Here is a 27,922-nt window from a genome sequence, read left to right on the forward strand (position 1 = left end):
AAATGTTTGCACCATTGACATAAAAATAATTCCCTATGAATAGAAGAAATCCATATACAATTCCAATAACTACCTGTCTCATGAAACTAATTCAACACCACCTGCCAAAATTGCCTTTGTTGAGCTTTTATCACAAGAAAAATCCTAAAGATATATCACATAGTTATCAATTGATAATCTTAAGAGTCTTTCTACTGAATGATTCATAAATCACAACACTTGCTGAAGGTTTTGCAAATGGGGTTGCAAGTAGAGTAGGCTTAACCATAAAGGAGACTTCATAGTGAAGTGCACTCGAACTATAGTAGTACTAGGATGGTTGTCCTCCTATGAAGTACTAATGCTTCACCTTTGTGAGCATTACCCAAATGCAATGAGTGTTAAGTGATCCATTCATTCTCATGAGGGATGAGTTCTTGTGGACCACTACTCATGAAAAACATGTGAATGAGTTTGACTCAAAATCTATATAGTTGAATTCTAATAACAATATCATAATTTGACTTGGTGTGGAGAATATCCATTACTTATCAATTGATGACCTTATGTGACTTTCTAAGTGCATTCGAGTTGGAGTTGTATTGAAATAACTAACCTCTCGAGAAGTCCTAGTGCTTCACCTTGAGACTAATGAAATACAAATCAATAAATTTAACTTAAAACTGCACAATTAAATCCTTAGATAAAGAAAGATAACCAATTTGAAATTTGAGAATCCTAGCAATTTCACTTTGAACAAATCAACCAAATGGAAATTTTAACTCTATTCACTTTTTAAACCAACTCATTGAAAATTCACTAGCTCATTGATTTGACTCAAAGTTGAAACATTTTCTAATAAATAACTATATAATTAGCCAATAGGCTATGTATTGAAGGAATCTCCAGACAGAATCCAATTCCTCACACCAGGAAATTAGAAAAAATGAAAACTATCAAAGGCTTTGAGCAATGCAATTTTTTTCGAAAGCCTATTGCAAGAAAATCATTGGCAATCAACATCTCTGTCTAATGAAAAATGATTTCTTTATTATTTTTAAGTGATAATTTCTGCCTAAATAATGCAAACCCATATATAAATGACATGTCGGTTTCATAAGATTATTAATTAGCCAATAGGCTTTTCCTATGAGGTTGCTTGCAACCGAAATTTGACTCACGCTGGAAAATGACTATCGGTAAATGGTTTTTAACTCATGCATAAATGGTTTTAGGCTATGTAATCTTAATTGTGCTGAATGATTAAAAGTAGATTTTTTTTTTTAATCACAATCTATCATCATGATTGTCATCATGTTTAATTCGAATTCATATGCCCCTAGAATGATTTGAAGAACAATTAGTTTTAACTGAATCTTTCATCATCTAAGTTTAAATTTTAATTCAGAGATTGTGTTCGATCTCTAATAAGATTTCACTTGACCATTTTTTTATACATTCTTTGAAGAAGTAGTAATGTAGATATTTTTTTACCACAATCTGTCATCATGATTGTTATCGTGTTTAATTCAAATTCTAATGCCCCTAGAATGATTTGAATAAATATTTAGTTTTAACTAAACATTTCCCCATTTACGTTACTTGTCATTGTGTTCAATTTGAATTCCAATGCCCCTAGAATGATTTGAAGAAACAATTAGTTTTAACTAAATCTTTCATCATTTAAGTTTAAATTTTAATTTAGAAATTGTGTTCGACCTGCGATAAGATTTCACACCTTTTTTTTAATACATTGTGTGAATATATTTTTCTCTTCCTTTATATATTATAAGAAACAAAACTATTTAATAAGTAACTACCTTGTGCAATAATACATATTTGAAGATCTTCAAATTGCTACTCTTCCTTATGTAATGTTAAGCTTCTTTTAAGCTTTCTAATTAAACACCTATCGGCATATCCCTTGCAACCTTCTTTTGGTGCAAGTGCTAGTCTTAGTTGTTTAACATGTTATATTTGTTTGTTGTGTTTTAGAGTTATTAAAATTAAAATTGATTTCACCAAATATTTTAAGTTGATTTTATCAATTGGTAACTTTAATTGAAAGATACTTTTAGTATTAGTAAATTTATTTTTATGGGTTTAATATTACTCTGTTTGTCCAATATCTAAATATAGATTTTTATGAAATTTTCTTAAATGTAATTGTATTTTAAGAAAACAAACATTTTTAATGATTTTAAAAAAAAAAACTAATATACTTCATAAAATATTAATCTCTTTCAAATATAATTAATATAAGTTAGTGTTTAAAGATTGTTACTAAATAATAATAATTTTTTCATATGCTATTAGGTAAGGATTAATAATATAAAAAATAGATAAGTATAAAGTTTACTAAAAATTTATTATTAAAAAACACTTACATACATGCAATAAATAACATGATTTCAAATGAAAATTAAGAAAGCTAAAGTAAGAATGTTAAAAATATTTTAAGAAATTAAATATTATTATTATTTTAATTGAATTGTGTAGTTTTGAGTCAAACTCAGTATGTTTCAAAAGTAGTAATTCACAAGAACACCTCTTAGTGAGATTGAATGGTACACTCAAAAATCATTGTACCTAGATACTGTTCATAAAAAAAAAAATTTAAAAGTGAAAATTTATATAATAACTATTGTTAAATTACTTGATAAATCCTAAAATGTAACTTACACAAGTATATTTTTAAGTTTATTTCCAATTTACTCTCAAGACTCTTACAACAGCTATAAACAAAAAATAATAAAAAACAAAAATGCCACTCCAAATCTTTAAACCTCCTATCTAAGTATCCACATCACAATCTGTGCTAGTTTAACTATTTAAATGAAAACCATTTACTATACTACTATTGGAATTCTTACATGCCTCCCAGTGCTCGGGAGGTTTAAATCTTGCTCCCTCATCAATTCAGTTATTTTAAAATAAAACCTTGAAATCCTTGTAAGTATTCCCTGTACTGGGAAAATAACGGTTAATGAATCGATTCGATGCCTGGGATCCTGATTTTAAATCAACAGTGGACAACATACTAACTCTACTCAAATTTATTGAGTTTACGCGTGAAAGCCATGGCGAACACTGAGGAAATCACAGTGGCCAAAGACATGTATTTACGGCGGCTTGACGAAGCAGCCTCGCGTTGTTACCAGGCAAAATTTCACAGCCATTATATTTAGTGTTTTTTAATGATTCTAAAACATGTTTTGTTTTTATTCATGTACAGTATTCGATTCATTTTATTCTGCGTTGTAAATGCTAGAACGATGGAACTGAAGCAATCCAACACTCTGAATTTTTACGAGTTCTGGAAGACGCACTTAAATTCTGCAAAACTTTACCTCCAAACGAAGAGTCAAGTGATTTTGCTTATGAAATACTAGGGGAAGCACATTCTTTAACTGTTACCAACCCTAAAGGGCAGGTAATTGCTTTTGTTTCCATTACTGTTTGATCTAAATATTAATTTAAATTTCAGTATTTATGTAGTTTCGTATCTCTGGGGCTCGTTCCTTCCTTCTTGTCTTTCCAACTGGCTATTTTCTTACATTAAGTGTGGTTTTTTTGGGCAAATTATAGACAATATCACTAATAAACATATATTGCATCTGTATTCGCAGGTTATTTTGGGTTTTTTTCGCCACTGGCTTATTATTCGCATAAAAATTTAAATAGCTATATCGGTTAATTAAAGTTCCTACTAGAAAACAATGCTTAGGAAATTTTAGTTTATGCACATGCCTACTATCCTTTTATTTAGGACTAATTTGCCGGTTTAGTAATTTTCGCGATTTTTTGATTTAGTAACCAGCAATTTGTAATACTTGTAAACTTTAGCGTTTATGCCACCTCGTACTGTTTTTGCGTTAGCAAGTTAAATATTATATTTGCCAAGCAATATTTTCAATTTTTTACTAGTCAATTAGCAAAATATTTGAAAAATATCTACCAATTTTTATATTAAATATTTGCAAATTGCTTGAATGGTTCCCGGAGAAAATTGCCGATGAATTTTCTTTTACTGGAATCTAATCTTGAGCACTCGTAATAATTTAATATACATAAATTTACTATATTCATCAAATTATATATCTAATCATAAACCCTACTTCTATCATTTGAAAAAGAATTTAAATCAATTGTTTTCATTTTTTGAATTGGAAAGATTTGCAAGCTATTTTATGCTTGCTTAAAAGTTTCATTTCTTATAAAGTTTTTCCATGCAGGTTTTGCTGGATATGGTGTCTTTGGATTTACCAAGGGTTATTTTGACTTATATGGACATATCAGCAAAGTGCTCGGAAATATGTTGGAATGTAATTACACATATGTGCCAATTTTGCAGTCCCGTTGAAATTGTTTCAGTTATCTGTGAGGTAATTTATTCATAGTCAATAAGGCAATGTTCTATTAAGTTTGAAGGACCATAATACAACATAAATGCATTCCGCCTAATAGGTCAGGCCAGCATATAATACACTCGACAGTCTTAAGACCAGAGACACTTGGTTTATGTTGTTTATTTCCTACATGATATGATATGACTCTAAAATAAGAAGAGAAATAGGTGACACTATGATTCTCCTTCACCCAGAATCCGGATAACCCCTTCATATCATTGACATAAAACTGTCTGTAAAATATTTTCTGAAGGAAATTTTTTAGGTCACTCAATAGCATGTGGATGAGTTGCATCATGCCCAGAACATTTATCATCCTAATGAGCACCACCACTCACACCATATTTTCCAAATTTATGTTCTTCTAAAGCTCTCCCTGCTTATCCTCCTCAATATGCTCCTTCCCTTCCAGCTCTTTCTTTGGCCACCAGAAAACTCTTGAACTGAACCCCTACGTTTTATTTCATTTGACACCCTTGGTAGACTCTGCATCTCCCTCTACATCTTCCCAATTCCTTTTGCAAATGGAAGAAGCAGACCAGAATTGAGCTCAAAACTAATTTTGTAAAAATGTTTTGCATTAATTTGAAATTTCCATAATTTGCCAAGGGATTTTGATCTCCTTGTCTGCAGGTTAGCTAAATATTTTTGACTTTATCTGACAATTTAAGCTTCCCCAGCTTCTTGCACTCTTTCCTCGTGCACAACCAAAATCACTTGGAAAAGGATTTTTTTTTTCACTTTTAGGATAGGGCACCCTTTACTTGTATCTTTTAAACACTTTTTTAGTAGGTTCAAACTGCAGCCTTTTTCTTTAACTGATCCAAGCAAAATGGTTTCCTAGGCTGCTTATGCTGTCCAGTATTATCCATGCTGCTTTTGTCAAGCAAAGCTTTTTCACCTTGGTAACACTCAGTTTACAAGGAATCTGAGATTCAGATAGAGGAAGCATTCTTGTAGAGTGTGTCCGTAATCTAGAACACTGTTCTTTGGAAATCCAACAACCTTGGCTTTTTGAACGCATAACATATCAAAAGTGGGTCTGTCTTTACAAAAAGATTTAAAAACTTTTCTTTTTTCAGGAGACTCCAAGTTCCTGTCATTCCAACTACAAATGTATAATCTAATTAAGAAGAGGGTGGGGGAGCGAGGGGTCTTCTGCTTCTTATACAATCTTTCAAGACACTGTTGGACTTTGTCCACCTTAGTGGCTTTCCTCACTAGGATTATTATCTTCTTTCCCTTTTCTACACACCCTTTTATGAGTTTCAGTGCTCCTAGACATCTCGAATTGTTTCTTTTTTTCTTGCTTTCAACATCATAAAATATCCAAGGCCAATTGTTCAGTATTCTTGGGATAAGGCTATACCCTAGAAGCTTCATTAGGATTGAGACCATTATAATCAACTCCATGGAGAATATCCAAACTCTGGCCAGACTTATCCGCAACTCTCATCACTACCAACTACCTTCAAATAAGGTGTCAGAGTAGGATTCCATAGTGCTTTCATCCTTATGAGGTCCCCTTTTTGGAGGAGGGAGGGTCAAATAGTTTCAGGAGTGTTTTTACTACCAGATATCTTGAAGATCTATCCGCATCAGTATTTTTTATCATATCTATAGAATTGTCTGAGCCCACATGATTGTGAGGCTCAACTACCACTTCTTAATTATTTACCGCTTGTCCAGTGGAGTTCTTATCATCACCAGGAGTGTCATTTTTAATATTATCACCAGATTGCTGATTTTTATACACATTACTGGAGAAACCCATATTATTCACAACAAATTTTGGGCAATGTTTTCTCAAATGCCTATTCTGTTTTGCATAGGAAAGAAAAATTTAGAGAACCTAATTTTCTAATTCACATGAAATCATTTTAGATTAAAACTGAATATTGAGCACACCTGGAATAACAGTAGAGGGAAGCAATGAAATTAACACTAGCAATGCCTATATGGGGCGAAACAACCCGTGAATCCTCCACTTGTAAGACATTCTCAAGCAGTTTAAGCATATTAGGACTTAATTTCCAGTGTTTGGGTGGGACATTTTTAATTTCTGTCCACCAGTGTGTGGAGTTGGCAACAATTTTCTTCCCTTTCTCTTCCAGGGACCATGGAATAGCCTAGAGCAGTGATGGACCAATGTTCAAGTATTTTAAATTTTTGTAAGAATCCTATATTGCATAGTGCGACTTCTGAAGAAATCTGCAAATAAGCCTTTCTGTGACATGGTACAGAAGGATCACATAAATGCCAAGCTTTTTATCCTAGAGATAAGAAATCCATTCATCAAAGAATTTACAAGGAGGCATGAAATTACCATCAAGCACAGAAAGAATACTGGAATATGCTTTAGATGGTTCTCTTCACACCTTACTGTATGGAGCATTGATGGGTTAGGAGAAACTGAGAGCACCTTGTCTACGGAAGAAGCCTTACCATCTTTTCCATTTTCAGCATCTCCTCCCTTGACGACACTTCCATCTCCCATTATAGTTGGTCTGATCCCCAATAAGGATTCATCATTAACCACTTTGAATGCAGCAGATACCAGTTTCACTTCAGCTTCAACTTCCGGCCTAAAAACTTCTTGTAGGACAACTTAGTAGAGACCAGAGGAGCTGAGGGCTCTTCAACCATGGGGGTAGCAGAGTCTCTAGATGGTTGTGTATTCACTTGTAAATCACATGATTGTACATTGGATGCAAGAGTCTATTCCGATTCTATTATTTGGAGTATATTATGGTTTTTAATCAACATTGTCAATTGGTCTGGCTCAGATTGTAATAACCCCTGCCGGTTATGACCGGTACAATTCTAATTTTCTTCACTAGTCAGTCGTTTGACATTATGTCAACACTTGGCAAGCAAACTTATTACCACTGGATATGCTGATAGATTTCAGATTTCATACATCTATTTTGCTTGTGTTAATACTTTGGATTTTTGCATACATAAACATAAGAAAGAAATGACTGCTGAAAATATGTTAACAATAAAATCCAATGTGCTCAATTCATAAATGATCATCAATTTTTGCCAACTACATTACGACAGTTCTACACATAGAGTAAATAGCAGCCAGTTCTGAAATTAAATTCAAATGCAATCTTATTCATATGATTTTAATAACCTTACACAAGAGTCTTAACAAGTAATATGAAACCTGAAATTCCCAATTATAGTCAACTTGCAGCAATAATTCCAACGCCAGTCTCATAGATCCAATTTCGAACTCTATCAATTTCTATAGCAGTTCTCAAAAATCCCTCTTCCATAGATCCACAGGGTACCTCGAACAAACAAAAATCCCTCTTCCATAGATCCACAGGATACCTCCAACAAACAATCTCCTTAGACACATATTAGACAGTAGGAGAATTAGCAAATAGTTTTACCATAGCAACTATTTGCAAAGCAAACCCAGACTAAAATCTCAAATTTGAATCTACAATACTTCAGCTGTAGATCCAAGGGAACAACTCAGAATTCATACCCTTATACTTCAGCAAGGGCACAAAAATCAGAACTTAGAAAAAGCCACAAAAGCATCAAAAGAAAATAAAATTTCCAAGCATGCTTTTCTCAACAAATGGGCTTGTATTTATAACCTTTAGATTTCTTTTTGTTGCCAAAATGTAACTTCACTCATGAAGCTTCATCACACAACATTAATTAGAAGCTTCCATTAGATTTTCTGACTTGGCTTAACTAATTAGTAAATGACACTTTCCACTGATAACTCAACCTTCAACTTAATTGAAATCATAACTTTATAATAAGCCATTTAATTATTTAATAATGATTTGGGCACTAAAAATATAATAACTCCCAAAATACTCATCATTTAAATATGTCGTTTGAAATAGGAGTCATACCTATTATTTCTCAATGTGACCAAATGCACTTTTCCAAAAATAGAAAGGGTCCATCTTGATCAACACCAACTTACCACAAATGGTAAGTACACAAAACTAAGCCCAAATGAAGTCCAACCTGAGCCAAATGAATACCAACCTATAGCTTACTGAATTGTGAGGAAGATAAGACCCTCCCAAATCAAGCCACTACCTCAGAAGACCCTTTATCCACAATAATTAGCCTACGAGGATCACATTAATAGGCTAATCCATGAAACTCTGATACTGACAAAAATGGGGACTTGATAGTCCTCCCTCCTTGAGATTGCTTGTCCTCAAGCAATTCAGCAACACTGAATTTCAACCTCCACCTGGATCCGAAATGAAGAAGTATGTGACATCCCTGTCGACACTGAACCAACTACAAACTAACATCATCAAGGCCAACCACATGTCCTGCAGCATAGCACCCAAAACTTGTGTTGATGATGTAGAAGTCAAAATGTCACCAGAAGGCAGCTTCATAGAAGATCTATGCATCCTCTTCTTCCTTGTTTCCACCCACATAATATATATTGGACTGGGATCCTAATCATCATCAACAATCCTTGAAAAAGACATAGCTACAGGAGAACCATATGCACTCATGCCAATTGTATCAACAATAGGTGTTGCCACAGGAACATCACCAACTGCTGCAACAAAAAAGTGAACTGAATCTGCAAATGGTGAAAACTGAGTCCAACTCCACTTAGGTGAGTGATTAATATCAACCTCAAATAGCGGATTGTCGTAAGACAATGCTCATCCATGTCAAATATAGGATTATCCACAAAGTGAACCTCACCACTGTGCTGATCTGAGCTATAACATGACTCTGCCTTGACACCACTCACCTCATCATCATTGACATGTGTGTTATCATTAGGGCACACATTTACAACCATTGCATGCATACTGCTAAACTTCTCGCTGGATGGCTCAACTGACACATAAGTGGTTTTTCAATATGATAGTATCCTCGTATGCTTCTACTCCCACTATCGTTGCATCGCCGTCAAATACATGATCTTGGGAACTTATGCCAACAACTCCATCATCTGACTTAATTTGACATGAATTCTCATCACATTCCACCACAACTGCGCCCAACTCATGTGGTGTCTCATAAGAAATGTCCCGCGCATTTGTAGCCACAACTATATGATTACATTTCACTCTTCGAAAAAGTGATATCATGCTTTGCTCAAATCTTGGATTTGAAATCAATTGGGTCATCCATTTGTGATTTTGATTCAGCTCATTCACCAACACATCCAACTGTTTCACAATACCCTGTATCTTAGATTCTCCATCCCTAGGCGAAGAAGTACGCTCTTTGCAGGTATAATGAATACCAAACCTCCTGTCACAATCCATAACATTGAAAACCGAATCACAAAATCAATTTGACAATCTATGAAGTAAGCACTGATCAAAATAATAACTGAGTCCAATTCCTATAGGCTAGTAGGAAACTGCTTTGATACCACTGTAATAACCCATGTCGGTTATGACCACAACAATTCTAATTTTTTTCACTATTCAGGCGTTTGACATTATGTCAAACACTTGGCAAGCGAACTTATTACCACTAGATATGCTGATAGATTTCAGATTTCATACATCTATTTTGCTTGTGTTAATACGTTGGATTTTGCATACATAAACATAAGAAAGAAATGACAGTGCTGAAAATATATTAACAATCAAATCCAATGTGCTCAATTCATAAATAATCATCAATTTTTGCCAACTACATTATGACAGTTCTGCACAGAGTAAATAGCAGCCAGTTCTGAAATTAAATTCAAGTGCAATCTTATTCATATGATTTTAATAACCTTACACAAGAGTCTTAACAAGTAATATGAAACCTGAAATACCCAGCTATAGTCAACTTGCAGCAATAATTCCAACGCCAGTCTCATGGGTCCAATTTCAAACTCTATCAATCTCTACAACAGTTCACAAAAATCCCTCTTCTATAGATCCACAGGATACCTCCAACAAACAATCTCATTAGACACATATTAAGCAGTAGAAGAATTAGCAAATAGTTTTACCATACCAACTATTTGCAAAGCAAACCCAGACTAAAATCTCATATTCGAATCTACAATACTTCAGCTGTAGATCCAAGGGAACAACTCAGAATTCAGACTCTTATACTTCAGCAAGGGCACAAAAATTAGAACTCAGAAAAAGCCACAAAAGCATCAAAAGTAAATGAAATATCCAAGCATGCTTTTCTCAACAAATGGGCTTATATTTATAATCTCTAGATTCCTTTTTGTTGCCAAAATGTAACTTCACTTAGGAAGCTTCAGCACACAACATTAATTAGAAACTTCCATTAGATTCTCTCACTTGACTTGGCTTAACTAATTAATAAATGACACTTTCCATTGATAACTCAACCTTCAACTTAAGTGAAATTATAAAGTTAAATTATAAGTTTATAATAAGCCATTTAATTATTTAATAATAATTTGGCCACCTAAAAATATAATAACTCCCAAAATACTCATCATTTAGAAATGCGTTTGAAATAGGAGTCATACCTATTATTTCTCCATGTGACCAAATGCACTTTACAAAAATAGAAAGGTTCCATCTTGATCAATGCCAACTGATCACAAATAGTAAGTACACAAAACTAAGCCCAAATGAAGTCCAATCTGAGCCAAATGAATACCAACTTGTAGCTTATTGAATTGTGGACAAGATAAGACCCTCCCAAGTCAAGCCGCTACCTCAAAAGACCCTCTATCCACAATAATTAGCTTACGAGGATCACATTAATGGGCTAATCCTTGAAACTCTGATAGTGACAAAAATGGGGACATGATATTAGATGTATTACATCCAATCTTTGTTGATTCAAGACGAAATCATTGACAAAAAGAAAAATCTAATTATTCCTCTGGGAAAATTGATTCTTAGTGCTTCTTTCGTGGCACAACACATAGTCTTCTAGTTTAATGTCCCGATCTTTTTAGCCTCTCAGTGAAGTTCTTAGCCTTAACATTCTCCGAAGTTTAAGTGGAGAAAAAATGAGAAATTGATTAAATTAATTTCTTATAGTCATTAACAAATTAAAATTAAAAGGTGACTTTATATTTAATTAATTTAATTAAAGTGAGTAAAGCTAAATAAATAAATTAAAAGAGTCTTCTAGAAGGAGGAATTAAATATTATTTTATTTCTTCTAGAAGGAGGTCCACCTCTTGGAGGAAAAAAATAAATAGGGAGGGAAGCCTCATGTGGGACATCGAATCTGTTGTCCTCTACTTTACCTGATAACTGGCGGAGCCAAGGATTTCTGCAATTGCTGCATTGGTCATTGGAAACGAAACTCCCATTGATTTGCATAACTGAGGTGGTGAATGATCCTCTGAAGGGTTGTAGCTATTGGAGAAGACAAATCGGTCTTTTCATTGTGCCAAATTTGTGGCCTAGGGCTAGATTTGTGGAGTAAGATTGAAGGAATAAGTTGAATATTGCTACAGTAACGCTGCTACACTATTGCTACTACAATGTTGTCATTGATACAGTGACTTGCCAAAGTAAAATCCATATTTCTTGAGAAGTTTCCAGGTTCCTATTCATTTCATTTTGCATTGCATGGAGGATAGATTTGAATATCTTAGGGCATGTGTAAGAAGTTACAAATCAATTTTGAGGTATTGTAATCTGATTTATGTCAGAGTTTTACATCAGAATTGTTATAAGGGATTAGGATATCATTGAAAATTATAGAAGGCATTGCCTTAATGTCTTATTGTTGTAGATGCATATTTTCTCATTTGTAGTCAATGCCTATATATTTAAAAAAAATACAAAAATACTTGCATCTTTATTGTTAATTGTTTGGAGTTTTGCAAGCATATCAATTCAAGTTTGACATTTAGACGAAAAAAACAGAATTTAGAATTTAGATCAGCGATATATTCCTTGTGTGCAAAGTGTTTGACGAAATTCTCAGGTTAAGAAATCAGAATTGCAAGGGATATTACATCTCATCGATTTATCTTGGCCCTATTAATGCAAGCATTTTAAAATTCCTTCTCATTTTTAAATTACCCATACTATTGCTGTCATTCTCCATTAAAACTGATATGAGGGCAATAACTAAGCAACAGGTCTGGATGTAGGGAGGAGTAAATGCGGGTGACAACACACCCCACTATCTCCACAATTGATTCAGACAACCAAGGTAACCTCGGCCCTTGAGCTATGCACAGGTCCTAGGAGGCAAAGATGGCAAGTTAAATTCAAATTTATAAAATCAGAAGAACAAAGATGACCTCCCACGCATAGAACACATAGAAATAGCACATAAAGATAGCAAAAATGGAGAGCATCCAATCTGGAAGAAGAGAACCAAGAAGAATTAATTTGGATATAGCAACAAAGAGAACTAATCCAAGTCCAAGAGGCAACAATGGCAGATGACCATTCAGCTTTCACAGAATCTTGCCACCCAACTGCTTCCATCACTCAGGTTTAATTAAAAGAGGCTTTGATTTTATTTGCTAGATGCTGTGATTTCATCTTATAAAAGCTTTGATCTGTTGTATAGTTTTGCAGGGGCATGATATCTCTACTGAAGATATTCTGGCACTTGTGACACCTATAGAAGCCAATTTTGGTACTGACTCTTATGGTTTTATATTAGTGAGAGTCTGAACAAAGTCTTGCAATGATGATTGTTCCTGTAATCTAGACTTAACCTTGTTCTTTGTGCTTTATTGATGGTATAGACTATATAGTCTACATCTCTGTAGAGTGAATCAGTTGTAATATCATTAATTCAAAGTTTCCTTGTTTGCTTTTGCTGCCATTGTAAAACTTGGCTGTCTGGTGACCACTGAGATCTGTTGTCACTTCAATGGGTTCTAGTTATTTAACACCTCACTTTAATCAATATAGTTAAGATTTTTCCCAGTAAAAAATGAGACCAATCAATAAGAATATTGCAAATATTAACTGGAAACTAAGAAAAAAAACAAGCAAAAGAAAGGAGTCCACTGAAAAATATGTTTTGAAATGTTAATGTTCGTTAAGGATATTCCTAATAGCTGTTGATTTTAATCAAATATATGGGTTATAGGAATTTAAATTTAAATTATTGTTCTTCAGATGTATATGCAGATCCGATGTGATATGTTGCTGGTGTATCTTGCTTTGCACTTATCAATTTCTGTACATTCCAAGATACTTGGATCGATCATTATATATAATAGTGTGTTCTCTATGTGAACATAGTTCATGTAGTGACATGTCTCTATGCGAAACATGTCCTATGACCGATCACTAACTAATCAATAGATTAAATGATATGTACATATTTAATTGATACTCTTTATCGATTCAAGATATAATAAATATCAACATTATGATTTATAGTAACAACATTATTAATATCAATACTATGAACAACATGATTTAATATCAATAACATGATCGATAATTGTTATATCAAGCTCAATCGTGTATATATGTATATTTAATAACATGTACAATTACACACACACACACATTGTTAATTTGCTAATCTTTAATCATGTATTGTGATAACTATAATCATAACAGTATACAAAAGAAAGATAATAATCAATTCCTCAAAGGCTGATAGGCCACTTATGCATTTGATTTCATCGATAGGAATAACCGACCAAAGCTACAATTCATTAACACGCCCTCTTAGCTAGGGAGGATATTACTATCCTAAAGTAAACATAAGTGATCTATATATTGTGTGAGAGAGATATCACCTCTATGTGATATCAAAAGTTATGGCATATCTATGGATAGCATAGTTACACCGCCCTGGGAGACAGGGGGACGGGGGGACAAGTTTCTGAGACGGGGGGGCAGAGGGGCCTTGATTTGGGGACGGCGGGGGGACGGCGGCAGGGGATGGGGGGGTGGCGGAAGGAGTAGGGGTGTATAAACTATACATATGGTATAGCATATACCATATCAACTAGAATATCATGATTCATGATCAAATGACAAACAAACAATGAACATTAAACATTGAACATCAACAAATAATAAATATTAGTCTAAACTCTATATATCAGCCTTCAAATCAATAGTACGAGTATCTAGATTCTACTATCTAATAGTAATCAATGATCATATGAGTCATGACATAAAGATGATTACAATAAGTATCATGTGCCATGAATCATGATATCAAAATAAGTATATAATGCAAACAAAAACTACAAGTCTCCTAGAGCCCAAATCAAAATGTCAAATCAATGGAGACTCCTTGGCGTCCCCCCACAATGAAGGAGACTTCTTGGCGTCCCCCCTCAATGAAGGAGACTCCTTGGCGTCCCCTCGCAATCCCACACTTGGAAACCTCTAGCCGTCTTGGAGACGTCTCGCCGTCTCTGGTGGCGGTGGCACTCTAAGTGGCGCCGCCTGAAACGCCAAGACGCCGTCCCCCCGTCTCGAGGATGTCCTCGTCTCCGAAACGGCCCAATTTTTTTTTGGGGGGGGGGACGCGTCCCCGTGTTACATTGATGGATAGCAGGTCTCATGATATCCATAATAAATGATGTCATCTTACGGTGGTATCAGGATTCAGGAGTAATGGCATGTCCATGAATTTCAAGTCACATGATATTCGCCATACCCACAATATCCAGTATGGTATGTGTACAAGCAACAAGTTACACGATGCCTACAATAAGGATGTTTGCTCATGGCATATGCATGGATTTTATGTCACATAATATCCAACATGAAATATCTTAGTAATGTAACTCATTGTGGCTCTTCGTAAATATCAATTCTCATGATATCCACCATTTAGTTAATATTACTAAAGAGATATCAACTATCATGACATGTCCACGGATATTAGTCTCATGATATCTATCATAAGAGATTTCATAGATATCGCCTCACATGATATCCACCACTATGGCTTTCCATAAATATCACTTGATGTGATATCCACCACTATGGATTTTCATAGATATCACTTTACGTAATATCCACCATTATTGTGAGAGTCACCTCACAATGGTGGCAAGATGTACAAATGTTCATCATTGAGAGATTGTCACCTCTTAATGATGGTCACAAGGACCCACTAATCATTGAACCAATGGAGTCATGGACTCACATACATGATGAATGATGGCAAGATGTACAAATGTTCATCATTGAGAGATTGTCACCTCTTAATGATCGTCACAAGGACCCATTAATCATTGAACCAATGGAGTCATGGACTCACATACATGACATCCATCATGAAACATATTAGAGGGTGGATCCGCCATGGTTCATTCCAGAGGGTGAAACAAGGACTTTTACCTTAAACTTTTCTCTCAAAAGGGAAAAATGTATAAAGATACAATTAATAGATCACTGATGCTGAAATTCCTTTTCAGCTAAGGCTTCATTTTCCAATGTATCAAGCTTATCTCAGAAGTACACAAACTTCACTCTAGCATGAGGATGGCGAGAATGTCGACTGTCTATTCTTCAGTGATAATGTACCTCAGCTGAATGTTATAGAAACCATCTCAACATAGTCTACTCCATCTGAATCAATATCATCAGATGTTTACTGTTGTAGATTCTTAATCTGCCCCCTTTGTCACAGATGCATGCCTTGTTCATATACTCCAATCATGGAAAATATCTTGTTCCAAGAGACTCAACATTAGGCACATGATTTATTATTTCAATAATCACAACATTGTTTTCCTGAGCAACTTCCCATATAAAAATGTGCTTGTCTAATTCCACAGTCACGAGTGAATGTAACAGACTTTGGATTTTATCCCTAGGTTTGTCTACACCAGACATTCATGCTAATATGGCTCCCTTCGGAAGCTCCAAGTACATGCATCAACCTCTTGACTTCCTAGTATAACTCTGACGGATGTGCCAAACTCTCTTTGGATGTTATTTCCTCCTCTTTGAAGAAATGTGTTCATTCATTAACTCAGTCCCATGACTGCAAGCATCAAGTTCTTTTTGATAAATGAGTTCTTGTTTACCGTAGAGAGTAAAAGAATACTTAGCGCATTAGTATAGTAAGGAATAATGCAGAACAAATACTTATTCATATACGCAATATGCTTATTACAATAACTCCAATGATGATGATTACAAAGTCCATTCCGGACGGTGTACATATACCTTTCCGAAGGCGTGACTCAACCGTCATGCCCCCTTTCAGATACTATTCTACCCGTCGGCTACAATATAGAATTTACCAACATCATCCCCCCCAAAAGAAAAGTCATCTCCAGACGACAATACAACAAAACTCAAACTAAACAACTAATTACATCAATGTATAGGTACTAAACAGAGGGATGCGTCCTTGGTGTAGTGGCCGTCCGCGCTCTCAATTCATTCAGCTCTGCCCGTAGCTTGTAGACTTGCTCCTTTCGAACTTTCAATTCCGCTTCTGCCTCCATCTAAAGCTCTAAAGCTGACTGCATCATCCTAACAATCTCTCCCAGCTTCTCCTTTTCATCTGCTACTTGCTCCTTTGCTGCTAATTGTTCCTTCTCCACTGTCAATTTCTATAGCTGATTCTGGTTGTTTAACAAGGCTGCCCTCTTCGTGGCTAGCTTGGTAGCTAACTCCTCCTGAGCCCTCTCAGTTGCTACCAGGTCTGCCTGGCTCCTCCGAAGGGTGTAATACGCATCTATAACAAGATAGATATTTTTCTGTCACATCACATTCACATTCCTCCCATGCTTGTACCAAACTGGTCTCCAAAAACACGTTGCATCTATAGGGTCCGCTAACACAATACTGTCTCCTTAGCCAATCTGACCTTGATAGCCACCCGTGCTGCCTTCTCTGCTTCCAACTCCTGGGTACACTAAGCCAAGTATCGCTCTACTGCCTCCAACTAGATGATTAGCTCTTCCGAGCTCTTTATGCATCCACCAAGACAGCCTCACGTCCAACACCTACTCTGAGTGCCTCAAAGCGTAATACCCCTCTCGAAAGGTTTGCTCCAGTGCCCTTTCCACTTTAGGCATACAAACACTCCATGCCTGCAACAGCTCCAGGTCTCATCAACTGGTCACACTTCCCATGACTGATAATTGAATTGACTGGGGGTCTAAGGGGCAATGCCCCCAGTGGGGTCGAGGGGCAGCGCCTCCGTCGCCATGACCAAATTAGCACTCTCAAACCCACCTAAAAGTTCATGGAACGTACCATTTTTGTGATTTTCTTCTGATCCTATACTCTTCTTGCCAACTGCTTAGGTTTTACTACCTATTTATGTCTTTTCCTTTCCTTTGGTCTCGTACATTATTCATTGTGAAGTGTTTTGATTTGTTGTCGTTTTTTTTACAGCTCCTGCTTCCTGAAGCGTACAACTTCCACTTCCTCCTTCAAAAATGCCGTACAATGAATAATTGCTTGTAATGCTCTATGATAGTCATACGACAATTTCTTTTATACTCCCTCACCGTACGATTGGTCTTTTCCTATTGCCATATGGTTAGTTTCTTTCTCTGCTGTTCGTATGACCCTTTACCAGCATTCAACATGCCTTACGGTCCTTCAAAATGTCGTCATTCAACACATCATATGGTTCTTCAAAATGCCGTCGTCTCTTTGTTGTTCAACTTTGCTATTTTAGTGCCTTCCTCTCTTTCGTACAGGCCGTACATCATACGGTGCTTCACCTTCCTTCTGTACGACTATTGCTTTGTTTGTATGGTTTTTCTTCCCTCAAGCCGTACGGTCAAGCCTAAACAAAACTTCTCTTTACGAGCCATATAGTGAATTATTCCTTCCCTATTGGCCATATAGTTCCAATTCTTTGGCTTCTTCTTTGCCTTCTTGCTTGTTGTATAGGATGGATTTTCCTTCAGATACTCTTCGTACAATGATTGTATTAGTAATGTATGTCTTGCTAGACCGTACGACTCCACTCTACTATGATCGTATCCCCTTTTATTCTCCTCCACATGTGGCCGTACAGGGTTTGCTTTCCAGTGCCCTCCCTGTTTATGTCCTCTGTACGGACCTTACACTACTTTTCTGTATCATCAATCTACCATACGGTGTCTAGATTTTGCCCTTCTCTGACTGCCGTATGGTACCTCTCTTCTGTACGGCTATATGATCTCTGTTTGTATGCACAAATTCCCTTTGCTTTTTCACAAGCTGTACGGTAGGCTTTCCATTCCCCCAATAGCCGTACGGTTCTTTTTTTCCCCTCCCCTTTATGCTACTGTAAATGCCGTACAACACTTATTTTGTTTTACTTTATTATTCCTATTCTTTTTACTCATTTTATTACTTCCAGGTCCGTACTTAAAAATTCTGCTCAACTTTATATATTATCTACATTTACTTATCTTACATATATACATTATTATTTATTATTTTTATATTGTCCCTCAGTTGTTTGTCCACAGAGGTGCATTATTTCTTTCATGATAGACTTTTAGCTTTGACCCATTCACTGCATCAACTACTTCCCGTCGAGTGTCCATAATTTTATTGCTTAGTTATCGCCCACTTCGTGGATTTTATATGACCCAATCCACTTTATTTTAAATTTGTCCGATTTGATCTCATTGTGCCCATTATACTTCAACACTAGTTGCCCCGATTGAAATCTGTTCAACTTCAAGTGCTTGTCGTGCCATGCCTTATGCCTATTCTGTATAACCTTCATGGCCCATTGTGCCTGCAATTGTCCCTCATCAAGTTTATTTAAATTATACCATCCCTCCTTCAGACATTCCATATCTCCAAGCTTGTTTTCGATTGCAATCCTCGAACTTAGCACCATGAATTTCGTCAGTTGCCACTCCTTGTCAATAATTGTATTCTTGATTTTAGACCTTGCACTCCATACTGTTGAAGTTTTTATCAAATCCTTCCTCTTTCTTTCCTGTGTAGACTGTATGATGTGTTTTCCTTGTTGTCGGTACCTTTCTACTAAATCCGTGGTGTAGCGTAACATTTTCTTTCTGTGCGGTTTGTTCACCATGTACCGTACGGTGAAATCTTTCCTTTTGCTGGGTTCGTACGATATGTTCTTCCCTTCAGCTTCAGCCATAACCTCCTTTCCTTCTTTCGCTTCTCTGTATTCCTTTGCACATTCATTTTCCTCTTCTTTCTCACCTTCGTCAACCCTTAACATATTACAGCTCAGAAAGTGCTCGTAATCCTCCATCTGCCAATGGAATAGGCCGTTAATTGAGTCTAGGTCGTCATCATTTCACCCTCCTAATCTCAATACTCCTCCTTCGTTTGGTTCCATTCTCTTCTTTCCTTCATCATCACTCTCGCCTTCACCTTCTGAGTCTGACGACATTGCCTCTTCCCCTACCATTTGTGTATGTAAGTCAATTATGAATCTTCTGCCTCCGCGTTCCATGGATAAGGTATTTTGTTTCTAGTCATGTTTCACTTTTTCTTGTACCAACCAACTCCGTCCAAGGATAGCGTCATGCCCTCTTCTTTTTAGTGGAATGACCTCAAAATCTAATAAAAATGGTTGCATTCCAATAGTTACCCGCTGTGCCATTAGGGTTCCCAATGGTTTGATTCCGTGCTGATCTGCCATGAACAACTGAAATGTAGGTGGCCACAATGTAGGTTGTCCTAACTTCTTCCATATATCTTTTGGTAACACATTCACGCTTGACCCTCCGTCCACTATTGTGTTTGTAAGTACAGTTCCTAGAATACCCATCTCGACTACTACCGGATGCCTTCCCATCGTGAGGGCCAGTAGCATTGGGTCTGCCGCCGTCTTTCCAGTACTGTCCTTTATTGTTTCCTCCGTCGCTTTCAGAAGTGGTGTCATATTCAGTGTGGCCCTCCGTAAGTGGGGCATTGTAAGAAGGTCATTTAATTTAATAGGGACTTCTGTTTGCATTACCTGCCTTATCATGTTTTGTTTAGCTAAGTTCCTCTTCAAGGTATCGCAGTTTGCAACTTTCCTATTTACATCCGTTTTTCCAACTCCATTTGTGCTTGCTGCAACCTCTTCTTTTCTTCCTCTGCATCAAGGTATTTTGCCTTCTTAGCTTGCTCACGTGTAATGGCTAGTATCTTCTCATCATATGCTTTGATGCTTAACAAATTTACCCCTTGTTTCGAGCATTTTGAATTTTCGTGGTCTCCTGGACCACACCATCTGCATAACAGTTGCAGTGTCTCCTTCATGGTACAGTTTCTGGCGAAGTGCCCTCAGAGGTTGCACACACGACACTGTATCATCTCCATTGTTATTATTATTACCACCTCTTCCACGCCAGTTATTGTTGCGATATCCTGCTGAGGTTGCATCGTTGTTCGTGTTTGTTCTGGTGGACACTTCCTGCGTCAATAACACTTGCTGGTGTCCTTTTGACTTCATATTAAATGGGCACTCTTTTATGGAATGTCCCACAACCTGGCAGATATCATAGAATTGTTTCTTCGGGCATGAACCCTTTGAATGGTCTTCCTCTTTACAGTTCGTGCACCACAATTCTCCCTTTACTGAGTCTGAATTCTTTCATCATTCGTAGCATATCTTTCTGTAATGCTAGAACTTTCTTGTTTGATTCTTCATCACTATTGCTACTTTTGGACGATGAGTCGTCTGAATCCAACAATTTATGCTTTTTCTTCTTACTTGTCTTCTGTTCACTTTCCAGATCCATCACGTGATTATATGCATCGACGTATGATGCTGGTGGTACAATTTTCATCTTCTTTTTTAGAGCCGGCCGTAGCCCCTCCACAAATCATCGTTTTTTCAATCCGTCAACCAATTGGCTCTCCATCTTCCCAACCAGCTCTTTCAGTCGTCTTGCATAGGCATGGATTGTTTCGTTTTTTCCTTGCTTGGTGCTGTATATCTCTGCTACAATTTCATTATCATCCTGTAGCAGTCGGAACTCTGCTATGAATTCCTTTCTGACGTCGGCCCATGTAGTCAATTTCTGAGGGTCGGCATCCGTAAACCAATCAATTGCCACACCCTGTAGGGTCGCTGGAAACTATCAAACCCAATCATCCTCGTCTGTTACAACAATTGCTGTCCATATTGTTTCACATGTCTTGTAGTGTCTGATTGGATCTGCCGTCCCATCTCCATTAAACTTTGGCAATTTCTCTTTTGGTCTTGCCATTGTTACTTTCTTTTGATTATGAGGTACCTGCGTTGTTCTGAGCACTCATGTTCTTTTGCACACCTGCGATGTTCTGTACAACTGCGCTGCTTCGGACAACCGTCCTACTTCCAACAACTGCATTACTTGGTGAGAAGAGATCTTCCTCAAGCGAAGTTGTTTGATTCTCTCCCTGTATCCATTCGTCAGGTGTATCGGGAACGAAGAGTTCACTCCATGCTCGTGCTCCCTTAGCACTTTGAGCTGTGAGTTTCTTCCCTTTCGTTCGGATGCTCTACCCTCGGTGCATACAGGTTAAGGAACTCCTCCCTTGTTTCTTCTAGCAAATTCAATCGCTATTGAGTCTCTTCCAACAATTCCTTGGCACTTCTTGGCCTACTAGGTGAATGCACTCCCTCCGTTTGTGTGCCCCTTCACCCCCTCGGTGTCCGTCGGCAATCTGCTGAAGCTTCTGTTTGCGCTGTGCCTGTTGTGCTAAAATTAGAACTTCTTGTGCTGTATGTATTTTATCCTTATCTTTTATCTTGTTCCTATCCTTGTTAAGCAAAATTTGGCATTAATCTTCATAAAATTCCTTTGTCTTAGGTTCGACTGGCAACGACGCCAAATGTTTACTATACAGGGTAAAAGAATACTTAATGCATGTAGTATAGTAAGGTATAATGCAAAACAAATACTTTATTCATATATGCAATATGCTTATTACAGTAACTCCAATGATGATGATTACAGAGTCCATTCTGGACGGTGTATATATACCTCCTCGAAGGGGTGACTCAACCGTCACGCGCCTTTTCGAATACTATTCTACTCATTGGCTACAATATAGAATTTACAGACAACAATTTCTTCTTGAAAGCATATCGAAGAGAGATTACAAATGGTTTACAGAACTTATCTTGGAGTGAAATTTCAATGCCAAAAGCATGCATGATTTTCTAATCAGTGGAATTGTATGAATAAATGACTACATATATGAAATACTTATCTCTTTATATGTGTTTTCTCCATTTTCTCTGAGGGCTAAGACCTCAGTTTTCTACATCTTAGAGGTAATGCATTACAAGGGCTGACACCTCCATTCTTTCCATCTCATAGAGAAGAATGCGCTAACAAATCTTCATATAGATGTGGCTCCCTCTAACTCTAAATTATCCCTTAGCAATATCTTTGCCTTGGACAGGTAATACAGTGAAGGATCGGTGACGACATCTTGTAGAATACTCTTTTGAGTCAGCAATGCACATTGCATCCAATGGCCTTGATTTTCGTTATCATCCTAGAATAAAGTTCCTTTCTTAAAAAATTTCTATCCATCATCGTATGATTAGAAACCACAATGTTTTGTTCAATGCTTGTGTTGGAAGGAGAAATCTGAAACTGTACGACACCACTTTTGGTGTTCTCAATCTAGGTATTCTCACCAACACCGAATCCTTTTTGAAATTGTCAATCTCACTAAAGGGGTAGACTTCCTGTTTATACAGCATATGCATTACAAGTAGATAGTAGCCACGGTTGCTTGATAATTCTAGTAGCATTTCTGCCCTCGAATTGCAGATTGAATCCTGAAAAATAGGCTCCATTTAAGACTCAGATTACCATCTCATGTGAGTCAATCAAAGAGAAATAATCAATGTTGAAGCCTCCGAGATTCTGTGGATCATATTCGCATAGGTGTGCCATACATCTCTTAATAATCCTGGCTATACCATCATGCTGGTATAATAGTTGAGAGCCAAAACAATACCAGATCTCCTTCAACGATGTCAAAGTTCCATATATGCAAATCTGATAGGATTATTTTGAACCCAATCAGAAAGTAGAACTAATAAGCGTTGGACCATGTCATTCCTCATCAACCTTTCATGCAGCCTTTTTAATCGGATTGAAACATTCGTGTGTCCTGATCTATTATCATGGATGCTTGACTGATGCAAAGACATAAGATTTCCATCGCACTGGTGTTGTGGTAGAAGAGTACACTACACTATTGGTTTGATTCTGATACCTGAGAAGTCACAAATCAAGATACAATTCCCTACAATACTTGGATACCATAAATATCGAAGACAAAAAGCTTTCACTGTGGAAGCTGTTGTCAGTAAAATCTATAATGTAGCTGACGGGTAGAATTGTATCCAAAAGGGTGTGCGACGATTGAGTCACCCCTTCGGGAAAGTATATGTACACCATTTGGAAGGGACTATTAAACATCATCATAATCATATTGTAAGCATTGGAGTGCATAGTGCGTATATGAATAAAGTATATGTTTTGTGTTATATCTTACTATACTACATGGGATAAGTATCCTTTTACCCTGTACGATATACATTTGGCGCCATTGCTAGTCGAACCTAGAACAAAGGAAGTGTTATGAAGATTAATGCCGAATTTGCTTAATAAAGATAGGAATAAGATAAAAGATAAAGATGAGACACGCACAACACAAGAAGTATTAATTTTAGCATAGTAGGTGGAGCACAGACAGAAGCTTCAACAGCCTACAGACGAACACCGAGGGGATGAAGGAGCACAAACGGAGGGAGTGCATTTACCTAGTAGACCGAGGAGTGCCGAGGAATTGCTAGAAGAGACTCGACAACGATTGAATTTGGCAGAAGAGACAAGGGAGGAGTTCCTTAACTTGTATACGTTGAGGGCAGAGAATCCAAATGGAAGGGAAGTAACTCACATGGCTCGAAGTGCCGAAGGAGCATGAGCATGGAGTGAACTCTTTGTTCTCGATACACCCGACGAACGGATATAGGCAAATAATCAAACTTCTCTTGAGGAAGATCTTTTCTCACCAGGTAACGCGATTGTTGGAAGTAGGGTGGTTCTCCGAAGTAGCGTGGGTGCTCAGAATAGGTCGGGTACACAACAAGTACCACAGAATCAGAAGAAAGTAGCATTGGCAGGACCAAAGGAAAAATTGTCAAAGTTCAACGATGATGGGACAAAAAATCCGATCAGACACTGCAAAACATACGAAATAATATGTATGGCAAATGGTGTAACGAACTAGGATGACTCGATTCAATAGTTCTTGGCCACCCTATGGGGTGTTGTGATTGATTGGTTTTCGGATGCCGATCCACATAAATTAACTTCATGGATAGAAGTTAGGAAGGAATTCATAGTAGAGTTCTGAGTACTAAGGGACGATAATGAAATTGTGGCACAAATATACATTACGAAGTAGGGAAAGAATGAAACGATCTGTGTGTATGCAAGAAGGTCGAAAGAGTTGGTGAGGAAGATGGAGAACCAACTAGTAGAGGAATTAAAGAAATGATGGTTTACTAAAGGGCTACGATCGACACTAAAGAAAAAAATGAAGATTGTACCTCTAGCATTGTACATAGATGTGTATAATTGAGCAATGGATTTGGAGAGTGAGCAAAGAAACAAGCAAGAAGAAGAAAAACAAATTGTCGGACTTAGACAATTCGTCTTTCAGAAGCAGTAGCAGTGACGAGTAGTCAAATAAGAAAGTTCAAGCATTGCAGAAGGATATGTTACAGATGAAGGAATTAAAAAATCTGAAAAGAATCTTGACTCGGTAAAAGGGGAATTGTGGTGTACGGACTGTAAGGAGGAGGGCCACACAAAGGGCTCCTGCCTGAAAAAACAATTTTGCGATATTTACCAGATTGCAGGACATTCCACCAAGGAATGTTCGTTCAATATGAAGTCAAAGGGACACCAGCAAGTGTTATTGACACAGGAAGTGTCCACCGGAACGAACACAAACAACAATGCAACCTCAGGAGGATACCGTAATAATAACCGATGCGAATGAGGTGCTAACAATAATAACATTAATAACAATAATGAGGGCCGAAGTCAGATGTAGCGCAGCTCGAGTGGATGGCGGATGATACAATGCCGTTCGTGCAACTTCTGGGGGCACTTTGCCAGAGACTGTACCATGAAGGAAACGCCACAACTGTTGTGTAGATGGTGCGGTCCAGGAGACCACAAGGATTAAAAATGCCCTAAGCAAGGGGTGAACTTGTTAAGCATCGAAGCATGTGATGAGAAGATACTAGCCATCACTCATGAACAAGCAAAGAAGGCAATGTACCTGGATGCAGAGGAAGAAAAGAAGAGGTTGCAGTAGGCATGAATGGAGTTGGAAAAACAAATGGAACGAAGAAATTACAAACAAAAGACACTGTCGGCACCTCGAAGAGGAACCTGGCCGAACAAAACATGATAAAGCAGGTAATGCAAATATAAGTTCCTATAAAATTAAATGACCTTACAATGCCTCAGTTGCGGATGACGATATTTAACATGACAGCACTCCTAGAAGCAATGGAAGAGACAGGGAAGGATGGCAGTGGAGTGACTGCAGTAAACCCAATGCTATTGGCACTCACTATGGGAAGACATCCAACAATAGTAGAAATGGGTATCCTAGGAACTGTACTTACGGACACAATCGTCGACAGAGGGTTAAGAGTAAACGTACTACTAGAGGACACGTGGAAAAAGTTGGGACAACCTATGTTGTGGCTACCTATAGTCCAATTACTCACTATAGATCAAAACGTGATTAAGCCCTTAGGGACCCTGATGACACAACCTGTAACTATTAGCACACAACCATTCTTACTAGATTTTGTGGTTATTCCATTAAAAAGAAAAGGATATGATGCCATCCTTAGACGGGGATGGCTGGTGTAGGCAAAGTTGAAATATGATTGGAAGCGAAATACCCTGTCCATGGAAGGCGGAGGTCGAAGATTTATAATTGACTTGCACACACAGATGGTAGGTGAGGAAGCAACGTCGTCAGATTCCAAAGGTGAAGGCAAAGGTGATGACGAGGGAAAGAAGAGAATGAAACCTGACGAAGGAGTATTGAGATTAGGAGGGTGGAATGATGACGACTTGGACTCGGTGAACAACTTACTCCATTGGCAGATGAAGGATTACGATCTCTTTTCAAGCTATAACATGTTGGGAGTCAAAGAGGGAAAAGAAGGGAATGAGTTTTCGGAGGAGTATAGCAAAGTGAAGGAGGGAGAAGCACATGTAGATGAAATGTCGACACATACGTTTAGTGATGACAAACCTATAAAGTATGAAGAGCCTACTATAAAACAATGAACTTAGGAGATCAAGCCAATCTGAAAAATATCTTTGTAGGAGATGACTGGAATCTAGTCTTGAAGACAACAATGTTCAAAATATTTATGGAGTACAAAGACGTCTTTTCATGGACATATAAGGATTTGAAAGGAGTACCGCCGGAGCTATGTGTCCACCGGATACTGTTAATAGAAGGTGAAGTACTCGTATGGAAGCGACCGTATCGGATGAATTAAAATTATGCCGCACGGGTCACTGATGAGATTGACTGGATGCTGGAAGAAGGAATTATTTTTAGGGTGCAGACGAGTGAGTGGGTATCACCGATTGTGATATCTTTGAAAAAGGACACCACATAGATAAGAATATGCGTAGACTTTCGACGCCTAAATGTAGTAACAATTAAAGATCCATTTTCGATACCATTCACCGATAGCGTTCTAGAAGAAGTTGCGGGGCTTGAAATTTATTCATTCATGGATGGGTTCTTTGGATACAACCAGATATCCATTGCAGAAGAAGATAGGCTGAAAAAAACATTCATAGTGGAAGATGGAGTATATGCGTATAATAGGATGCTGTTTGGACTGTGTAATGCTTCGACAACGTTCCAGAGAATTATCGTACACATATTTGATAAAATGTCTGTCGAGAACTTTAAAGCATTCTTGGATGATAAGTCAATTTTTAGCGCAGAGGATAGACATATAACAACACTTGGGGAATGCATGGAGAGATGTAGAGGGGCGAGACTAACACTAAATCTGAAGAAGTGCAAGTTCATGGTGCCACATGGGAAGCTATTAGGACACATAGTCTGCAAAGCGGGATTGAAGACAGATGCTAACAAAATCTATGTAATTTTGGTATGCCACCGTCGACGGATGTATTAGAAGTAAAATCATTCCAAGAACATATTGGATACTACCAGAGGTTCATCAAGAACTTTGCAAAAATATCCTACCCACTAGAAAAACTTACCTACAAGGGCGAACCTTATAAATAGGAAGTGGAGCAGAATGAAGTTTTCGATGGACTGAAAACGAGGTTGGCCACAACACTGATTATAGCTTATCTGAACTAGGATAAGGAGTTCCATGTTCATGTTGATGCATCGAACTACACAATTGGAGCAACACTGGCACAGACAGGTGACCATAGACTGGATTATCTAGTATACTTTGCAAGTAGACTATTATCTAAAGCGGAGAAAAATTACAATACGACAGAACGAGAAGCACTCGGAATGGTGTACGCAGTACAAAAATTTAGGCATTATCTATTGGCAACACCTTTCGTATTCTACGTGGATCATCAAGCGTTGTTATATCTTGTGAACAAGCTGATCATACAGGGAAGGATAAGTAGATGG

General features: G+C 37.3%; 1 protein-coding gene across 3 annotated transcripts in view; it reads left to right on the forward strand.

Moving 5' to 3' along the window:
- Positions 1-2,782: 2,782 nt before the first annotated feature.
- Positions 2,783-27,922, forward strand: part of ALF4 (aberrant root formation protein) — a 157,026-nt gene continuing 131,886 nt past the window's right edge. Inside the window, exons 1-3 of one of the 3 annotated variants that reach the window (XM_089815167.1) lie at positions 2,783-3,140; positions 3,251-3,412; positions 4,215-4,364. In XM_089815167.1, the coding sequence (XP_089671293.1) occupies positions 3,060-3,140; positions 3,251-3,412; positions 4,215-4,364 (393 nt within the window). In that variant the 5' untranslated portion in view covers positions 2,783-3,059. The remainder of the gene's footprint in view (positions 3,141-3,250; positions 3,413-4,214; positions 4,365-27,922) is intronic. The other 2 variants (XM_089815169.1, XM_089815168.1) reach the window with 2 other exon arrangements.

Source organism: Cupressus sempervirens, chromosome 2 (assembly GCF_028749045.1).
Source record: "Cupressus sempervirens isolate cs-2001-9-10 chromosome 2, ASM2874904v1, whole genome shotgun sequence".
Taxonomy (NCBI): Eukaryota; Viridiplantae; Streptophyta; class Pinopsida; order Cupressales; family Cupressaceae; genus Cupressus; species Cupressus sempervirens.